The sequence below is a fragment of the Sinocyclocheilus rhinocerous genome, unplaced genomic scaffold, assembly GCF_001515625.1.
Source record: "Sinocyclocheilus rhinocerous isolate Xijiao unplaced genomic scaffold, SAMN03320098_v1.1 scaffold19, whole genome shotgun sequence".
NCBI classification, from domain to species: Eukaryota; Metazoa; Chordata; class Actinopteri; order Cypriniformes; family Cyprinidae; genus Sinocyclocheilus; species Sinocyclocheilus rhinocerous.
Genome location: NW_015638975.1, coordinates 1,483,579 through 1,505,823, shown reverse-complemented (window position 1 = coordinate 1,505,823; position 22,245 = coordinate 1,483,579). Strand labels below are relative to the sequence as shown.

The following is a 22,245-nucleotide window of genomic DNA, read 5'->3' as shown; positions in this document are numbered from 1 at the left end:
TTCGTCCACACGCAAACGCAGCACCAGTTCACTGAAACCGACTATTTTTGAAAACGCCTGCCAGGGTGAAGTTTTTCAAAAACTCCGGTTGCAGTGTTATCGTGTAGACAGCGAAACCGGAGTTTTTGGCTTGTGATGTCAGAGCCTGCGCTGTTATCGCCGCCTACTGGAGACTTTTTCAGGCTTCTGATTGGCCAACATGGCTTTACGGTTGAGATTATATCGCCACCTGTTGGTTTGGCATGCTCTTGACAGTGCTTCATAGCATGCAGTTGCGTTTTCATGTGGACGGAGATTTTTTTTAAAACGGAAGAAGGAAAAACTCAGTTTATAAAAATACCCATGTATATTTATAAAAATAGACATGGCCTAAAAATATGAGTTTTCAGTCCCCAAAACGCCGTTGTCATGTAAATGAACAGGCAAAATGCATAAAAAGTTTCCCGTTTTTGACTGAAAACGTTATCGTGTAAACGGCCCCTAAGATGTCAATTCACAAGCATAACTATAGTGTTAGTTAGAAGTGTGTTCCATACCGGAAAACAATGAAAATCTACTTTTTTAATGTAGCACTACTGTGATGATCTTGCGCTATGTCTGTGTGCCTGTCCTCTCTCTAGAGGGTCTGTAGTCATTGGTGTTCACTTCAAAGGCCCCAGCCAGGTCTTTCACACTACTGGCTGCTCGAGGTTTAGCCAGGATGCTCCCTACAGCCTTCGCCTTTCGTGGGTTAGTGTTCAGACTCTTAGATCTGAGTGAGGGGTACATCCTGTCCTCTGCAACATACAAGTGATCTGAATCCGTCAGCTCCTCTCTTTTCTCTTCTCCTCCCTCTGTTTTGGTACTTTCGCTATTCGCCTCTGACTGATCTTCGTCTTTCTTCTTCTCCTCACTTTCCCCTTGTTGGGTTTTTGTCCACTTGCTCTCCTTAGAAGATCCTTCTTCATCTTGGGCTTCTCTCTGTATTAATTTCTCTAAAGATGTCTTGGGTGAAAGTCCAAAAGGGGAGGGATGAACTTTGTCATCGAAGCGTGGAGGCCAGCGACCTAACGTTGGCGATCTGCTTGCTTGATCCTGTAGGCCGTGTGGCTCCGAAGCCCACATATTCCCTGGACTGCACAACCTCGACTGTGCCATCGAGACGTACAAAGTACCACTTTGGGATCTGTTCTCGTACGAAAGTGAGTTACTTTGAGCTTCAGTTGGGTACTGCCTCAGGGACTGCGCCCTTTCCAGAGGATGTGAAACTGCTATTTCTATTCCAGCTTCTAGCAGAGCTTGTGGATCTTTAGGGTGTTGAATGGAGGTGAGTTTTGGGGATTGAGAGATCTGGACTCTGTCTTGTGACTCGCAAGGAGAGATGAGGATGTCCACACTGGAGCTGGAGCGTGTCCTTTGCCGGAGGGGCACCACGTCCAGTGTGGGTCCGTAGCAAGAACCTTGATGAGGGTTTAGAAGGAGGTCACTGCTGCCAATACTGCCGCGTCTCTCTGCGTGGCCCTTCCTGTCCCCTGACATCTCCTCACCGCGGTCCTCGGCATCCAGGTGCCAGCGGTACAAACTGTAGCCATCGGCGCTGTTGATGCTGCCGCGACGAAGCAGGCTGGATTGGTCCACGGCCATTGAGCTACCGGATCGAGCACGGACCAGTTCGCAGCGGTCGATGCCAGCCAGCCGCTCCAGCGCGTGCATCATGCGGCCGGAGAACTCCTCTAGCTGAGCCAAGCGCAGGTCTACTGTCTGCAGGGAGGCTTTCATGGAGTGCTCTCGTTCATTCACCTCCTCTAGGCGCATGGACATGTTCTCGACTCTGCAACAAGTGTTTCAAATGGTTGTTGTTTGTTTTAACCTCAATAGTTATTCTAAATGTAGGGCTCAACAATAAGGATGCAAGTGTGCGAGAATTTCTGACCAGATGACAGAACTGTCGCCAGCTTTTTCGGGCCAGTGCTGCATTGCCACTAAACTTTTTATATTCACTGATCCTGTGCACCATTTTGTATGCTTTTTAAACTTAATTGTTTGGTTTTCTGTGATTTTTGTCTACATTGTGGTTCCAAATTCTGCTAATTTGCCACCAAGACAATGTTATCTAGCTGGCTAACATAGATGAGGATTTGTTAAAAGTCTTGAAAGCATAAGGGGCTGTTCACACAGAACGCATTTCTGCATTCCACTGCATTCTTTTGCAGCGTCTCACACATGTTGGCGTTCTAAAAACAGCACCCTTAAGTTTCACGAGTTCATGCTTACATATAATTAGCTGAAGTATGGTAATGCATATTTGGCGTGCTGTCCGGGGAAGGGCTCTGAGCTCTGTTGAAACCATGGTGTTGATTAACTTGAGTTCACTCCACCTGTGTTAATTAGGCTAACGCCTGTTTCACACATACTCCGTCTGCAGTGCGTGTGCGTTGCGTTTTTTTTACGCACCCATGTTAACGGATTAGAGCTTTCACACTGCACGCGAAAAAGCACTTTCAGTATAGGCTAACTATGTTTGGATTTGAAATCAAAATAATGGATAAATGTTGTGTTTGTGGTATACAGCCGCGGATCAGGAGCGAACTGCAAACGCGTCCTGTGTGAAAGCACAATGAGTCCGTGCTGCTTCTGCACCGCATACGTAACGCACTCGGACCGCATACGCACTGCAGACGGAGTATGTGTGAAACAGGCGTAAGTATCTGACACGCTCCTCCCGAACCTTGTTAATAAAACATCATTAAAAGAAGTTCAAGTAAGACATTTTTTCAATTCTTCTGCTCGAGTTTTTTTAACACCCCAAGTGGAAAACAAAACTGGAGATGAGACTATTTTTTAAAAGGTAGTCAGACTACAGTTTTCATTCCACTTCCATTCTAGCACACGCGAATGCAGGACACAGGAAACGCAAGCTCATGTCAATTTTTGGTTCACTTTGATTTGGTTCAATTTTTGGTTTCACCAAAAATTTGGTGAACTTTGACCTGCAACTTTGCATCACGTCAAGCTGTGTGATCAATAGAAGATTGGTGAGATCTCTTAGCTGAATTCAATTATGCTAACTATAAATATGCAGAATTGGAGTGGAGTAGATTGCATATTTTTACATTTTGAATGTATTATATGTTGAATTATGTAAAAAAACAAAACAAAAAAAAAACAGCAGAGTGTGATGTCATATTATGAGCATTGCCGTGTCCGTAGAAATTTGGCATGCTTAAAGTCTAACGTGTTCATGGCATTACTTCAACGCTGCATTTTTAGAACACCATCATGAGACGGTGCAAAAGAGAGCAGACGTGATGCAATGGTCAAAGAAAACCATATTTACCACATATTTACTTCAAAGGGAATCAATTTGAAAGCAGTGCAGTGGAGTGCAAAAACACATTCTGTTGAAAACTACATACCAGACAGTAATGTTTTACATCGCATGCAATAGTTAAAAAAAAAAACAGTTTATGAATGTATGGAGTTAGATTCTAAATATATTTTGCAGCTTATTTAAAAAACAATGAATAAATTGAAAAAAAAAATGCATTGCTTACTATAAAAAATGGTCATTTAGAACCACAAAAGAAGATCCTTATTGTAGAGCCCTGAAATGACATTTGCAGGTGCAGTTGTTATTTTTCATCCTGTACCTCTGGGAAGTAATTCGGATTCGCTCATCATTGGAAGACTGCGCCTCGTCCTCCTTCTCTCTGAAGTACTCCTCCACACACTGTTCCTCAAACTCATACAGACTCTTCAGTTCCTCCAGACTCAGAGTCAACTCTGAAAAAAGAAAAAAATATGCTTTAAAATAGGTTGCTATAAGATTGAAACACTGAAGCAGTAAAAATGAATAATAGGAGTAATAACTCAGTCCACGGTCTCTCTCATCCAGCTCCCCTTCCCGTTTCTTCCTGCAGCGGCAGCACAGGCGCTTCAACACAATGTATATGTGGCTGAAGATGATGAGGGGAGGAGGAAGCACCGGTCTGTCGTGAAAAGTCATGATGAGCTGGTAGCGTTGGAACTTCCATACTTGGTTGGAGATGGATTTCACTTCAAAGAATGTGTTACTGTGAAAGCAATGAGTTCTCTCAGTGTTGTACTGCTGATAATGAATCTATGAGAACATAATACTGTGCTCCAGTACTATGGCTCATCATTGCTTTACATTACAGTGCTTACATTTTGTGTTTATTTTTTGACTCACTTGAATACAGCAATAAGCAGGTTAACCAGTAGGATGTTGGCTACCAATAAGTAACAGGCCATGATGGCAGGTGTGAGCCAGGCCCCAGGTATACATGGAGGGAGCTTCTTCCCATCTTCATCATACATGTTTTCACCACAGGGTGCTGCCATACATTTACAGAGGTTATGATGCAACCATGACGTCATTCTATAGTGTTTGATAATTACATTTAATTGTGGGTCTAGTGGAAGAATTTTACACTCACGATTAATCTCCATCGCATAGACTATGAGTATTTAAAAAGAAAGAGAAAAAGCACAGTTAAAGATTATGGAGAACTAAACTAATATTAATCATTTCACAATCAGCCAGCCATCAAAATAGTGCATTAGGAGGGGAAGATAGATATTTTAAAATAGTCATTGTTAAAGATTTTTGTACACTTCACATTTTAGGTGAAGAAAGATACAATACCATTCAAAGTTCTGGATAAGATACTTTTATTAATCAAGGATGCATAAAATTGACCAAAACTGACAGTTAAGCCAAAAAGATCTAACAAAAGTCTTCTATTTAAAAAATAATTTTAAACTAATATTTCACAACAGTACCATTTTTACTGTATTTTATCAAAGAAATGCGTTGGTGAATATAAGAGACTTATATAAAACTCAAAAAAAGAAAAACCAACCCTAGACTTTTGAATGGTAATGTAGGCTTGCACAATAAGTTGTGCTTTCTTTCATAACTGCATTTTCACATATTTCTGTACAACTACCATCATGTATTTTTAGATGTTCTATATTATCATTAAATTCTTCCAAAAAGAGTAAATACTCAGTACTTGAAATTCATTTGCATTGTATCCAAAATGGACTACATGCCAAGATACTAGCAATTTTCTTTTTATTCTTTTTCTTTTTAAACGAACATTTTAGTCACACAGGACCTTCCACAGTGGAGGAACAGGTAATGAATTTAAAGTATTACGTTTTTACGCTTTTTGGAAGAATTTATTTATGACTTGAAATCATGATATATGTTTTGACTGTATTATCATTAAAAACAGTATTTTTTTTTTTTTAATTTTAAAATTAAAGTAGCAGCTATTTGTTCACCTTGTTTTTTATTCTTTTTAAAATTTACATTTATTAATTTAGCAGCTTACAAATGAGAATTATACAGGCACAATTTAACCAAGCGAGCAGTACAAGGCTAGAGCAGAAGTGTAAAAGTGAAAGAAAAATGCCAACAATCAACAGCTACAAGACATAAAGACCTAAAACTCACAAGCAGGGCAGGCAAAGACTGGCACTGTCACACACTCAGTCCATCACACATGATTCAGTAGAGGGCGAATGGTCACATGATCAGGAGATGAGACACAAATCTTTCTGTATAGTTTCTCTACAGATACAGAGAGGGTGGAATGGAGACGAGACGGATCATCCACACATGAATCAGGAAACAGAATCTTACTATGAATTCTAGTCTTACGGTCTATCGAGTCAGCAAACACTTCTCCATAGATCATCCAGTAGGGCATGTAGAATATATTCCTCACCAGACGCCATGTCGGCTCCTCGTCCGGGTGCAGGATGGCCTGACGTGACACGCCGAAACTCATGAGAACCACCAGCATGATCACCACAAAGTACAGCATGTCAATCATCTGCGCACACACACACACACACACACACACATACAAATATCATAATTCTTCAGAAAACAGAAAACAAAAGCTTTTGAGCCATTAATATAAGTTTTTCTGTTAGTTCTCACCATTTTACCAATCATCATGACATATGGTCCCAAATACTTGTTAACTCCAAAAATGTCGAGGACACGAATGTACCAGAAGATGATGTCTACACAGTAGATGACGCGTCCGTAGCCCATGTAAGGCTCATTCTGCAATCGCAGTAACAGTCCCATGAGGAACATGGTGATGGCAGCCAGGTCAGTGATGTTCCAGTACTCTTCAAGCCATACGTTTATCTTCTGTTTCAGCTTTCCTGGCTCTGACATCAGGATCTACACACAAGCACATGTGTCCAATGAAGAAAAAACACATAAATATGACAATATAGCAACACATTTTTTGTTTGTGTACTTCACCTGTCTAACTTTCTCTATTCCAAGAGTGATGATGTAGGAGATGACGATCCATTCCTGCAGTGAAGGCCATCGCTCCATTTTCACCAAGATAATGTAATTATACAGCATCAGGTATACCAGGTAGGCAGTCTGAGTAGATACATAATCATTGTTTTTTTTAATAACATAATTTTACAGATTTTTTTTATTAATGGTGTGTTTTGACTTTGATGTGCTTTTAAATAATCACATACTGTATTGAACCAGAACTTGGTAAACGGAGCGTTATAGAAAGAGTATATCTTCTTCCCAACAGGCACTCGTTTCTGTTTCTTTTTACCATCTTCCTCATCACCTTTCTTTGACACTCCGTCCATGCTCATGGTGCCATCCTGAAAATAAATACCCACCCTGAGAGTTTTACTCAGTTTCACCTCATAAAGGTCCATAAAAAAATTAAGAAGCCAGTGTTGAATATGTATTCTACCATTCAAAAGTTTAGGGTCAGTACAATTTTTTTTTTTTTTTTTACTGTTGTTGAAAGAAGTCCCTTTGCTCACCAAGAGTGCTTTCATTTAATCAAAAATACAGAAAAACAGTAATATTGTGAAACATTATTACAATAAAAAGTGTTTTTCAATGTAATATATTTGTAATGTACATATTTTTTACCTTGCCAGATTTGTTATCATCCTCTTTGTCTTTGAGCTCTTCTTTGTCTTTGGAGTTTTGGTAAGACAGATCATCTCCAGTTCGGAAGTCTAGGAGAAGAATGGTTGGAGGAAAGATGATTCCAAGGATTACCTGTGAATGATTTGAAGTGATAAAAATGTTGATATATAATATTTAGAGTCAGTGACTTATAAATGTAGTGTGTTTATTTTGTATTGCAGACCTTGAGTCCATTGCTCTTGCCCACCCGCAGGCAACCCATCCACATGTCGGTGAGCAGCATTTGGCTGCAGGTGTGAGCTATAAAGTCTCTGTGTTTGGCAGCTACAGCCAGTTTCAGACAGGTGGAGTTACTCCAGTTCTTCAGCTCATAGGTCAAAAGCTTCATGGCCACCTGTTCATCATGCTTGTAAGACTGATCTAGCAGCTCATACGCTAACTGACCAAATTCCCTTAGTGTGAGAAGGAGAAGAGAGAGGCTTTATGAGAAGTAACACTGTTGTGTTGACAGTTTAATAAAACAGTTCTATTCTATTCAGCCACATGCAACCTAATCCTGCTTTGTCCTTCCTAAATAAATTAATACATAAACACATAAATTGTTCATAAAATACACAAATTAATCAACTACCGTTCAGAAGTTTGGGGTCAGTAAGGTTTTTAAAGAAAGTCATACTCTACTTTTTTTTTTCTTTTTAGCAAGGACGTATTAATTGACCAATTGTGATAGTAAAGACATATAATATAATAAATGCTCACTTGGAATTATTGTCCAGATCCTGCGAGATGTCGTCCACTAGTTCGCTCCGTGAGGATTCGTGCGCCATCGCTTTATAGAGTTTACATGCCACCAGAGCTTTGGCCATGGCCTCTTCTCCCCTCTGCCAGAGAAACAGCGCCATCTTCTGGCGCTTCATGAGAACAGCCCACACCATCAGCTCATGGAAGGGGTACTGGAATCGACTGACCTCTGGGTCATCAACGTCGATATCGATTTCTTCCTCTTTCCTCTTCTTCATCTTCTTTTTGCCTTTAGGTCTTGGGTCATCGTCCTGTCGAAAGCAAAACGAAGTGATTGTGTCTGTAAATAGCCTACTACAAGTTTTTAGCTACCAGTCAAATGTCTTTGTGTGTGTGAGAGAGAGTATACATATGAATACTGAATACTTACAAAAAATCTGCCTTTTTTATGTTTTAGTGGCTTACCTCCATACCCAGGAGTTTCAAAGCTTTGGGCTAAAAGAGAACAGAAAGAGAGAGAATCAGACGTGTTTGAGCATATTTGATTATTTAATAACACATTGGTAAATAACTGGTTGATCGATTTTATGTCTGTTTTAATTTCTCAAAAGTGTGGAAGCTGAGAAACAAGTTACTATTAATAATTATCTATATTTTTGCTAGACCATACACTAAGCAAGAACAACTAATTGGCCCATTAATTGACAAGTCAGTATTTTTTTGTTTGACATTTTTCTGTAAAATATTTCTATATTTTACTATATTTTTTACTATATGTTCTGTAAAATATTTCTGCTCTAAATATTGGAGTTTTTCAACCCCTGGAAAAGTCTTGGTTGGCCACTATGATATTATTAAGCTAAGCAGTTGTGTTTGGTATAATGTGTTTGCAGGGGAAAAAAGACTTTGTATTTTCAGATATGCATGAATAAGTGTATAAGGGATGGTGGTAACTCACTCTCTTCAGTCCATAGAGGTTATTATAGAGTGTGCGGAAACTTTTCCTAGTATAGTGACACCGATACGCTCCTCCCATGAGGTACTCCAGAACCAAGCCAATGTCAATCAGAGTGATCTGGTAATCTGGCGGTAGGTTTCCCTGGAAACATTCATTTCATAACACCATAAAGTAACTTATTCTTTCACTGCTGAAACTACTGAAACTAGAGTGAAATAAAACTATTTATGCAATGCTCTTACACAAAACACACATACACAAATCCAAACACACAACTGCAATCACACACTGCTAAGAAGATTAAAGTCTTATTCTTTAGAACAATATTGGAGTTGTTCAATAAAATGACAGAAAAATACAGTGTGTTTTAACACATTTTAATAATCTCGAAGACAAGAAAGATCATAGCACAAATTATTAATAATGAACTTTACCTTTTTTACATCTCTGACCACAAAATGCAATGTGTTGGTTGGCCCTAATTTCTGAATAAAAAAAAATAAAAACACATAAAACCATATACACAATTCAGGGAAAAGCCCATTAGGCTTCATCTTCTGTAAAACACACAGATGTTTGTGGGCTAAGTGCTTTCTCCTCATCAACAGATTACATTGTATGATATGATAATGGATAATACTAAAAACACAAATGACATTTTCAAACCATAATGCATGGAAAGAGAGAAGTGAACAGCAGTGAAAGCTCTAATAACTGGATATGTGGGTCATATTTGTTATTGGTTGTATCATTAAAACATTAAATGATAAAACAGAGAGTGGCTACGTGACCCTCTAATATTCCATAAATATATTATTGTGTGCCAACTGTGTTATAGAGCTCTTCCAGTCGCGGGATTGTCAGGAAATGGTGGATGTTGACGCCATTTTCAATAAGGAGCTTCACAAAATCCACTCTGTCAAGCACGAGTGCGTCCATCATTGCCTGTTCCAGAGAATTAACCTATTTTACACATCAACACACACACATGCACACATTAAATTTAATTGACCAACAAGAACATACACACATATATAGACAGAATTACTTTATTCTGAATAATTAATTAATTCAGTGGTGAGTAAAGCAAATGCTCACTAACACAATATTACTAAAGAATGAACCTTACCCAGTTAAGCAGCTCTAGTTTTCTAGGATCTGTCTCCTCTGGAGGCTCAGGTTTGGATTTGGCACCTTTGCCCTTCTTGGGCCTGGCAGGTTTACGCTTGCTGGCACGGGTGGTGATAGGGCTCTTTGGTTTATCCTGCTGGCTCGTGGATGAGGTGGGCAGGGACCCAGCAGGCTGATGATATAGACATGTAAATATGTATTCAATAACTTTATAATACTGAATACAAATACTATAATATATGTATGGATGTATGTATGTGTATATACATATATACATATATGAATACTGAGTCTCAAGGCAATCTGTGTGCTATGTTTCCATTAACCCTTCACCTACAGGCCAGTGTTGTCCATTGATGAAGATTTGACTGCGAGCAATATCCACACGGTTCCAGGCCAAAGCTAAACTCAGCTGGTCTGGAGCTGAGGCATTTGTGCCTGACACACCCAAAGATTGTTAATGGAATAAGATAGAAAGAAAGAAAGAAATATTTTTGAAAGAAATATTTATATTTTGATACAAACAATGTACTTTTCAGAAATGTTACATTTCAATTTTCAGAACTGGTCCTATTGTATACTGTGTGACGTGTGGTCTGAACAAGAGTTCACCTTTCAGCAGGGCAGTTAAGATGGCCATCTCAATATCCTGCTGACCCTCTGAGGCCGTGCGGAACACTGTGATCTGTTACAGCACAAAACGTAAAACTGTGTGGAATGCATGCAATAACATACTTCTTTTATACACTACATTATACACTACTGTTCAAAAGTTTGTGGACAGTAAGTTCTTTCTTTTGAAAGAAGTTTCTTATGTTGACCAAGGCTGCATTTATTTGATCAAAAATACAGTAAAAGCAGTAATATTGTGAAGTATTACTACAATGTAATATCGTTTTTGAAAGGATTTTCAAAAGGCATTTATTCCTGTGATGGCAGTGCTGAAGGCTTTTACTCCAGTCATATGATCCTTCAGAAATCATAATAATCTCTTATTATTATCAGTGTTGAAAACAGTTATGCTGCTTAACATTTTTGTGGAAACTGAAATACATTTTTTTTCTGTTTTTTTTTTTTTTGATAAATAGGATGTTTAAAAAAAACAGCATTTTTAATTTTAAATAGAAATCTTTTGTAAAGTCCTTATTGCCACTTTTTAGCATTTTAATGCATTCTTGCATTTAAAAAAAATCTTACTGACCCCAAACCACTGAGAAGTAGTGTAACTCTATGAAGGACAAGCACAAATCGACCTACATAGTCACAGTACTTAAAGCTGCAGTCCGTAACGTTTGGCGCTCTAGCGGTTAATAAACAGAATTGCGTGCGTCTTGCGGAAGAACATTGTAGCCGGAGCTACTTCTCTCTGTTTATGTCTATGACGAATCACGCAGGTACTGGGCTACTCCGCAGCGATACCTACCCGAACAAGTCTAAAATAGTCTGAATATAAACACGCAGGTATTGGGTTTATTTCTATTCATTTAGTAATTCTTTTTGTTTTGCTCTAATACAGCGCTAAAAGGTGAGTGAATTATACATCATTATATTGATGTAAGCTAAATGTGCATATGCCCCTTTAAGAGCGCGATGTTATGTCAGGTTTGATTGCTATACACATGTGAAAAAGGTGGTATTAACGAGCGAGTTAGGTTTCCTTTATTTTCATTGGTTGGTATGTGTTAAGTCCCTCCCTCCCGGGAAAATAGAAAATGTGAGTGGTTAATGCGGGAGGAAGGGGGGAGGGGTAAACCAAATTCAAACTTTACGTTTCAACCTCAAATGGTAATGAATGGAATTTACGGGAAAGCTCAACTAAATAACAGCGCTAATAAGTGGGGGGCGTGGTGGCTTTGGCGATCGGCGCTCCAGTCAATCTACTCCACAGCCAATCACGGGCCCCCTCCTTGCTCGGGCCCCGGGGCTTCAGCCCCGCCTAGCCCAATGGTTAAAACGGCCCTGGCAGTGAGTACTAATGCATTGTGTTTAAAAAATGCATTTATATATTACATTATGCAAACTTTTTACAAGGCTCCTAAAGATAACACATTCACAGCAACAGTAAGGCTTTTTTGGATGAATTTAATATCTTAAACTTCAAAAAAGTACGATCTGAGACATCACAAATTGCTACCCAGAAAAAGCCAAGATGCACAAACATGTTTACTGATATCTGTTTTCTAAGTTTCCCATAGCTACTGTAAATCATGTGTTCTTCGCATGGTTTTGAGGAACCTGCCTCAGCGTCCCCGGGTTATGGAAATCATTTTAAACCTCATGTCTATATTTTCATGAAGGACAAAAGCACTCAATGGGATGACAGGGAAATACGATGGAAAACTGTGAGCTGGGTGGTTTGAAATTACAACATAGGAAAAAATAGCAAAAAAATAAAAATAAGAAAATAAAAAGAACAATGTCTGATATGAAAAAGGCAAATGAGGCCAAATGAATAACAGTCATGTTTATTATCATATCTGTGAAATATAACACAATATAAAACAGAATGTTGCTCATAAATACAGTTTGTTTTATATTATGGCAAAAATCTTGAACAAAGTTGTCTTTAATCTGTTTTCTTGACATCCCATCCTTTATTTTACTCACCAGCTCTCTTTTCTTCATGCACTCCATCACCATGAGATAAATCTGCTGTGCCTGATTCCGGTTGTAGTTGAATGTCTTCTGTATGGTTACTAAAAGCTGGTCTCTAACACTATCATTAACCAACCTGCACCAGAACAAGGTAATGGAGACCAAGAGAAGGAGCTTTTAGAAACAGTGAGACCAAAGAGGTTCAGTGTTCAGGGAACTTTAATGTCACAAATGTGTTTTTTTTTCAACAGCACAATAATATAATAATAATAATCAGTAAAAACGTACTTTTTCTCCTGTTATGCAGTCAATTTACCTCAGAAAAAAGCACTTGCAGAACTGCACCTTTAAAATTCATTAATAATCACTGAATCATCATCAACATTTTCCTCACCCATCCTCCTCCGAGTACTTGTGAGCGAATGAAATGATATCCGATGCTCGGCCGCTGCCGTCGCACACAACCACAGGTACAGGAGGTTCCTCACGCAGACTCTCCAACACAATGGAGATTACATTCGGCCCTCCTTCAAGAATCAGACACACCAAAGGGACCCCATGACCCAGACCTGTACAAACACAAACATAAAGCACACACTGTAAAAAATGACCGTTAATTTAACCGTAAAAGACTGTAAAAATGCTACAGTAAAATCCTGTTAAATGGTTAACGGTAAATTCCCCTACTATATACGGTGAAAAACTGTATTGGACATTACATGTATTGGACATTAATTTTACGGTAGTATACCGTATTTGGAAGTGAAAAAGACCGTATAATTTTCATTGAATAACCGTAAATTGACATTCCCAGAATTCCCTGCGTTACATTTCAAATTTGATGTTTTTTTGTTGAAATAACTATGTTTCTTTTTAGTTTTTTCTTTTATCAGTTTTGTATATTAGGGTTGTGTGTTACACCTAATGTTGTTGAATGTTTATTGCATTATTTCAGTTTCATGTGTGTTACCATGATGGTGTTTGGTGTTTGTGTGAATGACACTGTGCACCTTCTATATATGTTATTATTTAAAAGCTGCTTTTAATGGGCTTTGTTTCATCATGTGACTTTCTCATCACCTCCTGCATTTGGTGGTTATCAGTGTATTACAAAGGTACAAAACAGATTTTAGTACTTCAATAGGTTGGTATATAATAAAATTTTATCAGTTAATGAAATTACGGTATTTAACTGTAAATTTAAGTTAAAACCGTAAAACCTAAAACGTTGCTACCGTATTTTTTACGGTAAAATTCCGGCAACCACAGCTGCCGGTTTTCTACCGTAAATTTTACGGATTTTTTTTACAATGCACTCGTGTACAAATATACACAAAATAAGCAGCGATTAGACATGAAAAGATGCTTTTGAGCATGATTAAGATGGTTGTTTTGACTGCAGTATGGGATGACGTCTGGATCTCCCTTTGCTGTCCCAGCCTCATCAGGAACTCTAGGCATAGGATGACAAAGGGAAATCCAGGAGGTCACACACTGGGCATTCCATCACTAGACCAACATTCATGGACTCCAACAGTGTTTTGACAGTGTTTTATTCCCTTTTGACTTGATGGATTCATTAAAATTGTTGAACTTTCTTCAAAAAGCTGACTTAACTACTAAAAGTTGACTTACGTGTGTTGATCTTTTGCAGAGAGATGTGTTTCTCCAGCTGCCTGCGCAGTCGGACCTCCGCGCCATACTTTCCGTGAGTGCCATTGTCAGCCAGAATGAAGTGGGAATGGCTGTTGTTAAGCACAGAAAGTTTGCTGAGAGGGTTGGACATGGTTTGGTAGGGTCGTGTCACCTGGTCAAAGAAAAAACACAGACACAGTGGTGATACATTGCCCAAAAACCTCAAACATTCACTTATGCTGATTAAACACGAGTACATGCATTCCTGTGCAATGACACGAATGGCTTACGTCTCGTCCGATCAGATCCTCTTTATTTTCCACAATACCCCATGGTGCAATTCCGATGGCGCATACCTTCCCACGGGATTTGGAGGAGTGGTCTTTCAGCGCATCTCCCACATGCCGAATCACTCCTGTGTAATGTGACAAGAAGGAACAAACGTGGAATTATTAGTGTGTCATGTGATGGAGTCATTGGCAGTTTCTCGCTCAACAGGAAAGCAGATGATTCAGTATCTGAAAGAGAAACAGATGACCATTTAATTGATGTCGGTTAGGTCACACCATGACCTGTCCTTATTTTCATGCCACACTTCTCTGTGTTGTCAAACACCCACCTGTACTAACTCCCCCAGTGAAGATCCAGGCCCCAGTGGTAACTGCTGCTTTTATCAGGCCCTTTCCAAACACTTGCTTGAGTTTGGGCTGCAAGTCGAAGTTCTGCAGGCCTCCATGTACAGAGATCAGCAGGGTGGGCAGCTCCAGCTGCCAGTCTTTCACCATCAGATGCAGAAGGTTATCAGGCTTGGTATCATAGGACACACGGATATACTGATGATAAACAAGGAAGAGAGGAGAGAAAATGATATGACTTTAGGGGATCAAATGTTCAGGACAAATTTTCGGATGACTCCCAAAGTGTTTGAGCACATTTTTGTGCAATGAAAAACAAATGAATCACATGGTTCTCTGAAAAATACCATGGCCTTGTTCACATGACCTCCTCCCTGGAATTCAATGATGCCGTATGCGTCAGTGGGCGTGGCTTGTGTGTGCTTAGCAACCGACCATTTCTCTTGTGGAGGCTCGGTCTGCACCCCCTGGCCTTCCTCTGCACTCTTATTGGTGGAGCCAAGAAGAATAGCCACATGTTGGTTTACCAGCTGACCGCAACAACACCTACAATAGTTATCAAAAAGGAAAAAGTCAATATTAACCGTAAAAGCATACCTCATTAATTTCTACAAGTTTATATAACTTCTCTTGAGTGCCGAATGGACAAGCATGTTTATGGATTTAGAACTATCATGTTGCACTAAGTTTTTTGTTGTATTGTATTAACTGTATTAATAAGTTAGTCTAAAAGTACTTTGTAAATGAATAAATCATCCAGTTGATCTTTTCTCAAATTACAGTGAGATAAAAATATTACTGACCAGTGTTTTTATTTTAGTTTCCATTTTCATATTAGCCTAGTTTTACTAATTTTGCTGTGCTTTTATAATTTTTATTAGTTTTTTGTTTTTTAAACATTTCTTAAATAATTCTGTTTGGCTTTCATTTATTTTATTTAGCAATTTTGGCATTTCAACTTGGACTTATTTTGTTTCTATAAGCTGCCAATGCAATATTTCTAATTTTGTAAAATATTACAATTTTCATTTAATGTTTGTATTTTATTTCAATTAACAAAAAATATTTTTAATAGTTTTGGTTGTAGTTTTAGTTAACAACACTGTTACTAACTTGCTGGGCTCTTTGCTGGGGAATATGTGAATGCACTCCCTTTTTAGAAATGACCTTTCAATCCATGCCCTCTGAAACTGCAAGACACAAAACAGGAGAATTTAGTTCACTCATTCACTGTCATTTCAAGTGGAATGTCAAAACATTTCCTAAATCTCTTTTGTAATGCATTACTTTAATTTCTCAGTAGCTAAAAAAAAAGAACAAGCTGTTCTGCAGCTTATCTGTTTATCAAATTGTTTCTGACTAACAATGTGGAAAACAATGAAAACAGCACAAACTGTAAGAATAATTGTGATTATATATAGGTTATCTATATATACAGTGCACAAGTATGAATGTGTGTGTTCAGGGATTTCACAACAGCCGTAAAGCACTCTGGGTAAATGAAACCACTTTAGACATATTAAAATTATGAAAACAACTGAACCCTTCTAGGTCAATGCACAGTCACAGTTGTTTACTTTCTATTCATATATTTGTTAAGAATTTTACTTGCACTTGTATTTAAGACAACAATATATGACAATCAGTAATATAAAACAATCAGCTTAATGTTATTTGTGAAACACAAGAGTATTTACAGAAATACGCCTGACCTTCAATGCTCCAATAGCAAGCCAAACACATCACTAGAAAGGAAAATTCCTAAAAAAGCAAGAAATCCTGCTAGATTTAGGATCTAGCTTACAATAATCCACCAATAAATATCTGAGGTATATACCATCCTTAACATTATCTCTTGAGCTCAAACTGACTTGCTAGACAGGCACTTACCCTTGAAAATAAAGAGAAAGACAAAAGGCTTGCATAATGGCAGGCTTGTCATGAAGTCTTCCTCCAGCCTGCCTTCAACTGCCTGTGGTCTTCATTTATGGAGCAGAGGTCTGGACCACGTGTGCTGGACCTCAGTCTCAGAGTCCCATGACCACTGAAGATAATCCTGCTGGAACCTCATGACCAATCCACCGGAACACCACAAACTAAAGCCTACTCTGAGACCAGGGGCTCTCTAATCTGCCTCATTGGTCAACATGCTAATCTCTCCCATTAGCCCCTCCACACCTCTTCTTAATACTGTTTGTTGAGGTTAACTGGGAGGGATAGGAATCAAATGAAAGATACAGGTGCCTCAAGTTCTTACTAAAGTCCTGTCAATAATTTAGGATTTATGTTGGAGACAGTAGACGCGTCTTTACCTTTTTCAGAAAGGTGTTCTATAAAACTGCCTGTTGCTGTAGCAGTGCCATATTAAAAAGCCTCCCTGCACAGAAATCAAATTAAGCACAAGTGCTCTCATGCACAAAGAGCAGTATTGCTGAAACATAATCTGGCTCTGTCCCAAGTACATATGAGATTTGTGTTTAGACATCTGTCGACAGCTTTTGACATCTTTGGATTTGGGCATTTCAGAGCTTAATTTCTCCCAAATCCTAAAGGGTTTAGTCATAGAAACACGTGGAATTTCCCATGTGGAAAGTGAAGCTGCACACTCACACAAACCACTCTCTGAAGCTGCACAAACAATATTTTTGGGAACTGTCTTTTAGGCAAATGTTTTTTTTGAATATTTATATGATATTAGGCAAAAAATATTATATATTTTAGTTGACGGAGTAAAACAAAAGACTGTAAAAATAAAATATATTTTTTTGGAGTAGAAATTACCTAATACCTTAAAAAGCCTTCATATACATATAATAGCCACATAGCCAATATTGTCTCTAGCTTCCTGATAAAGACTGACTAAATTAAACAGAAAGAGTAAACCAGAAAAATCTGCTCCCACTGATCCATAATTACAATTTAGTCCCTCAAAGCTCTCACATTAACACATGTCTACCCCGTGAGCAGCTACATAAAGGAGCTCTGTGAGAAGCTCAACTCAGATAATCCTCATCTAAGCAAATCAAGCAAAGAGCAAATCAACTCTTGTCTGCCAATAGGAAACGAAGACTAATGTTTCCACACTGTTTACAAGAAAGAAAGATAATACAGTAAACATTCTACAATGCAACAGGATTCAGTTCCAATGTATTTTGTAAAAGATATTTGGGGTCTTTATTCAGAATTGACAAGCCATTCCCATCCACTCATTATGATTCCCCCAAATAATGTGATTATTATATTTATTATATAGTTATTATATTCTAACATTATTATGGATGATTAAAAGTGCCTTTTTTGTGAACATTGAATTAACAAACATTGTTACAGAACATGTCCAGCTGTGAACGCTGATTATAAGCATGTATGAATTTGATAAAGAAAAATGCTGTTTGTCAGCTTGTACCTAGACAAGAATGGAACAGACAGTTTACAGAGTTGGAAGGTCAAGTGAATCATGACATTGCTGAATTTTTTCATGCAACCTTGAATTTTCATGAACTCCAGTATACCACTTTCCATTCCCTTGAAAATACAAGCTGATTTGAAATGATTTCAGGTCCATTGTAAGCCCACTAAGTGTGTTTTGTCCACTTGTGTTTGGACTCGTTTCACACAACTCTGCATTAATCACATAAGATTGAGACTTAGAGAGAACAGGGGTTTAAGCTACCCAGGCCAGTGCTCTTTACTGGGTCATTATCAGAGATTAGAGGACAATGCTGAAAACAGGTTTTGTACGTGTGCACATGTGTAAGTGAACACTCAGAAATCAAGACCATCACTGGAATCAATGCATTCACCAAATAAGTTTACACACATGGACAAAATCACTGCCGATATAAAAAGTTAACCAACAGAGACCCCCAAAATAATGATCTTTAAAAAAGCATCATATGACCCCTTTAACATTATACAACAAGCCTGCAACATGCAACCAAAACATGCAACTGCAAAAATCAGTCAAACCTCAAACATTCCCAATCCTAAACAAATTCAGCATGAATTGAGTATGTTAACATCACTTCAGTTAATTAGCCATCCCAAAGCGGAGGCATAGTCAGACAGGTGAAAGGTGGGAACGATTCTAGGGGCTCACAACCATTTCTAGATTTCTTAAATAAGGGCCCAGATTTCTTAGATGGCTCTGTTCCCAACCATAATTCGATACAGGCTTGTTTCTTCACCGACTCAAGATAACCCAGTCAGTTGCAGTAGGAATGATAAGGGGGGGGAGGGATTCAAAGCTTGTTTAGGTCTCTTACCTTCCGAGAGCCAGAGGATGTGCGTTTAATAGATGCATGCTTAAAAGACCCCTCTTTGCCCTTTTTCCCTCCAAAGCCCCTGTTATCCATTTTTATGAGATCCTACAGTCCAGCCATCACCATCCAGGCTTACAGTCTCTGTGACCAGCACACAAAATGACCAACAGCTGAACAGAGTGATGTCCAACTCCAGCATTCCACAGCCAGACACAGTGAGATGCAAATAGTATGACGCTGACACAAAGACCCCCTTCCCTGACTACTGTGTGTGTGTGTGTAATCAGGCTTAATGGAGTTGCCCTATGAGTGATGCTCTTTAATGCAGGAGATTTATTAAATGGTGATTGAAGGTAAATCTGGGTAAAAGTCGAACAAAAATGGCTCTAATGCTAAATAAAAAAACGCATGGTTAGGTCATGACTTGGGAAGTATTAAGAAATCGAAATGCAGGGCTTAGCTGTGAATAGGAGAGTGCAGCATAATCACTCATGTACCAATGTTCAGGTGATGGGATCACAAAACAATCTGTTATCAAAACAATTTTTCTCATCATCATCAGTTAAAAACTCAAGATTATAAAATATAAAATAGTTTGGCTCGAAATGAAAATGCAGCCAACACCTATTTGTTCTGCTCCTGCAACTGATACACAATGGAAGGAATAAAGAAAGGCATTAATTCTTCAAATTACACTTCTGATAGCATTCCTGCCTGATTTAATGTTTCAGAATCACTGAATTGCGAGCGAACTTTACACGGTTCATCTTAAGTTGATGGTTTTGATACATTTAAGGTTACAGGTGAGAGCTAATAATTAAACTCTGCAAAAACATTTAAAGACATGACCAGTCAGCTGGTGCACATTCAGCGGTGCGCATGTTGTATTATCCTGTTCATTTGAAGGAAAAAGCCCATGGAAAAAAAATTCTTCAAAACAAAAGAAGCCAAAAACTATTTAAAACAAGTTTATTAGAGAATAAGCTAAATAGTAACAAACTGAAAAGCATTGGCATTTCTATGAAAATTATATATATTTATTTATAAAAAGAAAAATTTCATGTGACATCCAAGGCCTTGTGTGCTCCATACGTTTGTCAGTCCTCCACTAAGCAGGTTGATGTATGAAGGCTGGAGAACTGTTTCTTGCAATAAATAATATATACACAGTCCCCACCGCTGTGTGCCTCGTCTTCAATTCTTTTCATCCTCCCCATCAGCCAGCGAATTCAGTTCACTTCTCTTTCGCTCTCTCTCTCCACCTTGGTTTCACTCAGCTGCATTAGACCCAGTGTCTATAACAGAGAAAGGGTTTAATAAGGACGACTGCATCACAACACTATAAGTATGAAAATATAGAACATCAGCAAAGTGAACCAAATGTCTTACTTTTGCCATCACATGCTACAATTTTTACTTTGTCCACCTTGACCAGATCCGTCACCTCCCGGAACTCAACGTCATTTAAAACAAACGTCCAGACGTTATCGCAGAATCTGTATGTGTTCAGAGACCCCTGTGAATAAAACAAAGAGCAGTGATTTTTAGTGTGTCACAGCTATGTCTGCATAAGCAGACAAAATTTAAACTTCTACCTTAAGGTTATTGTAGAGCATTAACTTACCCTAAAATTGACCCTGTTGCGGACCCGGTTGGCCAGTGCTGTGTTGATAGCTTTATCAAACTGTAAAAGGACTTGGAGGGCTAATTGTGGTGTGATCTGTTGAGTCTGTGGAAAGACAGAAAATACAGTTGAAAGTGTTCCGTTAATAAGATAATGAATTCAATTCAAATAATTTAACACACTATTAAGCTTCACTGTGTTTTTATTTTGATTAAACACTAATAGGGTTTCTGGTGTCTTGAGAGGACTGATTCAGGAAGTCCATCTTAAATCAGAGTTAATATTATTAGACATAAGCATGTACATCTGCCTGCATGATTGTTATTATGAAACACAGACAGGTATGACTGTTATGATCCAAATCTGCGGTAATGTGAAAAGAAATTAATGTAAACATCTAAGCAACACTAAAACAGTTCATTTGTCTCTCACTAGGGCAGCTAAGTTAATGCATAACTTATTCTGATAAAGAGCAGCTCAATTGCAAACGCAGCTGTCGTTAGCTAACACTCATTTAACTTTAATAAACCGACACATCACTAACCACGATGAGTCATAGGATTTGGCACTAAGATATGATATATAAACCACCGAAGGTAGATGACTAGATGTGCAGTAGTCGTTATTATGTCGTTATCTGTATTTATCTGCGCTGGCTAGCAATCAAGCTAGATAACTTCACTTTGATTTAACACTCTTACCTGAATAAGTTCATCAAGACTCTCCTGTAGACTGTTCCCGAGTGTCGTGTTTCTGTAGAGTTGATATGCCATAGTGTATTTTCAGTACGACCGCTGTACGCTGTTCTGTTTAAAATAACCGTAGGATCTTCACTGATGTTTTGTGATTTGCCCGCTGGTCGAGCACTTCCTCAAAATCCAAATTTAGACCGATTGCGCTACGGAAACTCGCGAGGGACATAAAATCCCCGATCATGAAGGTAGGAGGATACAAATAATCTAGGAGTTCGTACAGTTCCTCTTTAACATGAAAAACGAAAATTAATATTCTAAACATAACATATATATGACAATGCTTTGTTTTTTTTGTTAGTTTTTTGTTGTTGTTTTTCCTTTTTGCTATAGTTGTTTTTCATTAGACATCCTTCCATAAACTTTAAGTATGTGGTTACATTTGTGCCAAAAAATTAACCGACTGCTTTGTGCTTTGTATTTGTTTTTGTCTATAGTCGTTGCCTACTTGTTCAGATAAAAGGACAAATGTGTAGCCTAGTATGGCAAGCCGTTTTATCTTAAATTATATTCCAAGCGTTACTCGTCGTAATTGCATTTTTACAAGTTACAATTCAATTAGAGAGCTCAACAATTAAATTCTTACTAGTAACAATGCCAATTAGAGAGCTCTCTAAATCTATTTAACTAGTTATAAATACAACAAGAGAGCTCTCTAATTTAATTGTTACTAGTAAAAATGCAATTACGACGAGTAACATTGGGATTATTTTAAAATAAATCGGCTTGCCATAGCCTAGTACAAAGCACAAAAGAGTCGGTTCATTTTTGGCACACATGGAACCTCATATTTAAGTACAATGAAGAGATATGTGTGACTGTTAGTCACATTAACAATATCCATCCTTATTTCTTACAACTCTTTATTTCCCGTCCATGTTAAGTGAGGGAGAAAATAATGATTTTGGCACGGAGACTTGGCATTTTCTCAAAATGCCAGTAGATGGCAGCAGATGACAAATCCAGCCATTA

At 38.3% G+C, this 22,245-nt stretch overlaps 2 protein-coding genes across 4 annotated transcripts; both read right to left on the bottom strand.

Annotated features, from left to right (window-relative positions):
* Positions 1-486: 486 nt before the first annotated feature.
* On the bottom strand, positions 487-19,098 carry LOC107750517 (transient receptor potential cation channel subfamily M member 1-like). Of its 3 annotated transcripts, XM_016565929.1 has the most exons (27): positions 18,901-19,098; positions 15,749-15,825; positions 14,983-15,181; positions 14,620-14,833; positions 14,291-14,415; positions 14,001-14,172; positions 12,760-12,934; positions 12,378-12,501; positions 10,383-10,455; positions 10,108-10,208; positions 9,769-9,942; positions 9,468-9,602; positions 9,074-9,124; positions 8,640-8,780; positions 8,147-8,176; positions 7,700-7,992; positions 7,164-7,392; positions 6,941-7,072; positions 6,523-6,660; positions 6,290-6,418; positions 5,954-6,205; positions 5,669-5,843; positions 4,437-4,457; positions 4,190-4,334; positions 3,850-4,052; positions 3,630-3,762; positions 487-1,810 (listed from the first exon to the last, which is right to left on the bottom strand). In XM_016565929.1, the coding sequence occupies exons 1-27, from the start codon at positions 18,988-18,990 to the stop codon at positions 592-594; spliced, it is 4,950 nt and encodes a 1,649-aa protein (XP_016421415.1). In that variant the 5' UTR covers positions 18,991-19,098; the 3' UTR covers positions 487-591. The 3 variants fall into 3 exon arrangements, with proteins under 3 accessions (XP_016421415.1, XP_016421416.1, XP_016421418.1); XM_016565930.1 differs by lacking the exon at positions 4,437-4,457 and having other exon boundaries at positions 5,651-5,843; XM_016565932.1 differs by lacking the exon at positions 4,437-4,457.
* An 837-nt stretch (positions 19,099-19,935) lies between these two features.
* LOC107750519 (transcription initiation factor IIA subunit 2) lies at positions 19,936-21,444 on the bottom strand. The gene is made up of 4 exons (XM_016565935.1): positions 21,223-21,444; positions 20,522-20,626; positions 20,287-20,413; positions 19,936-20,192 (listed from the first exon to the last, which is right to left on the bottom strand). Exons 1-4 carry the CDS (start codon positions 21,292-21,294, stop codon positions 20,167-20,169), a joined length of 330 nt encoding a protein of 109 aa, XP_016421421.1. The 5' UTR covers positions 21,295-21,444; the 3' UTR covers positions 19,936-20,166.
* Between the last annotated feature and the right edge of the window lie 801 nt (positions 21,445-22,245).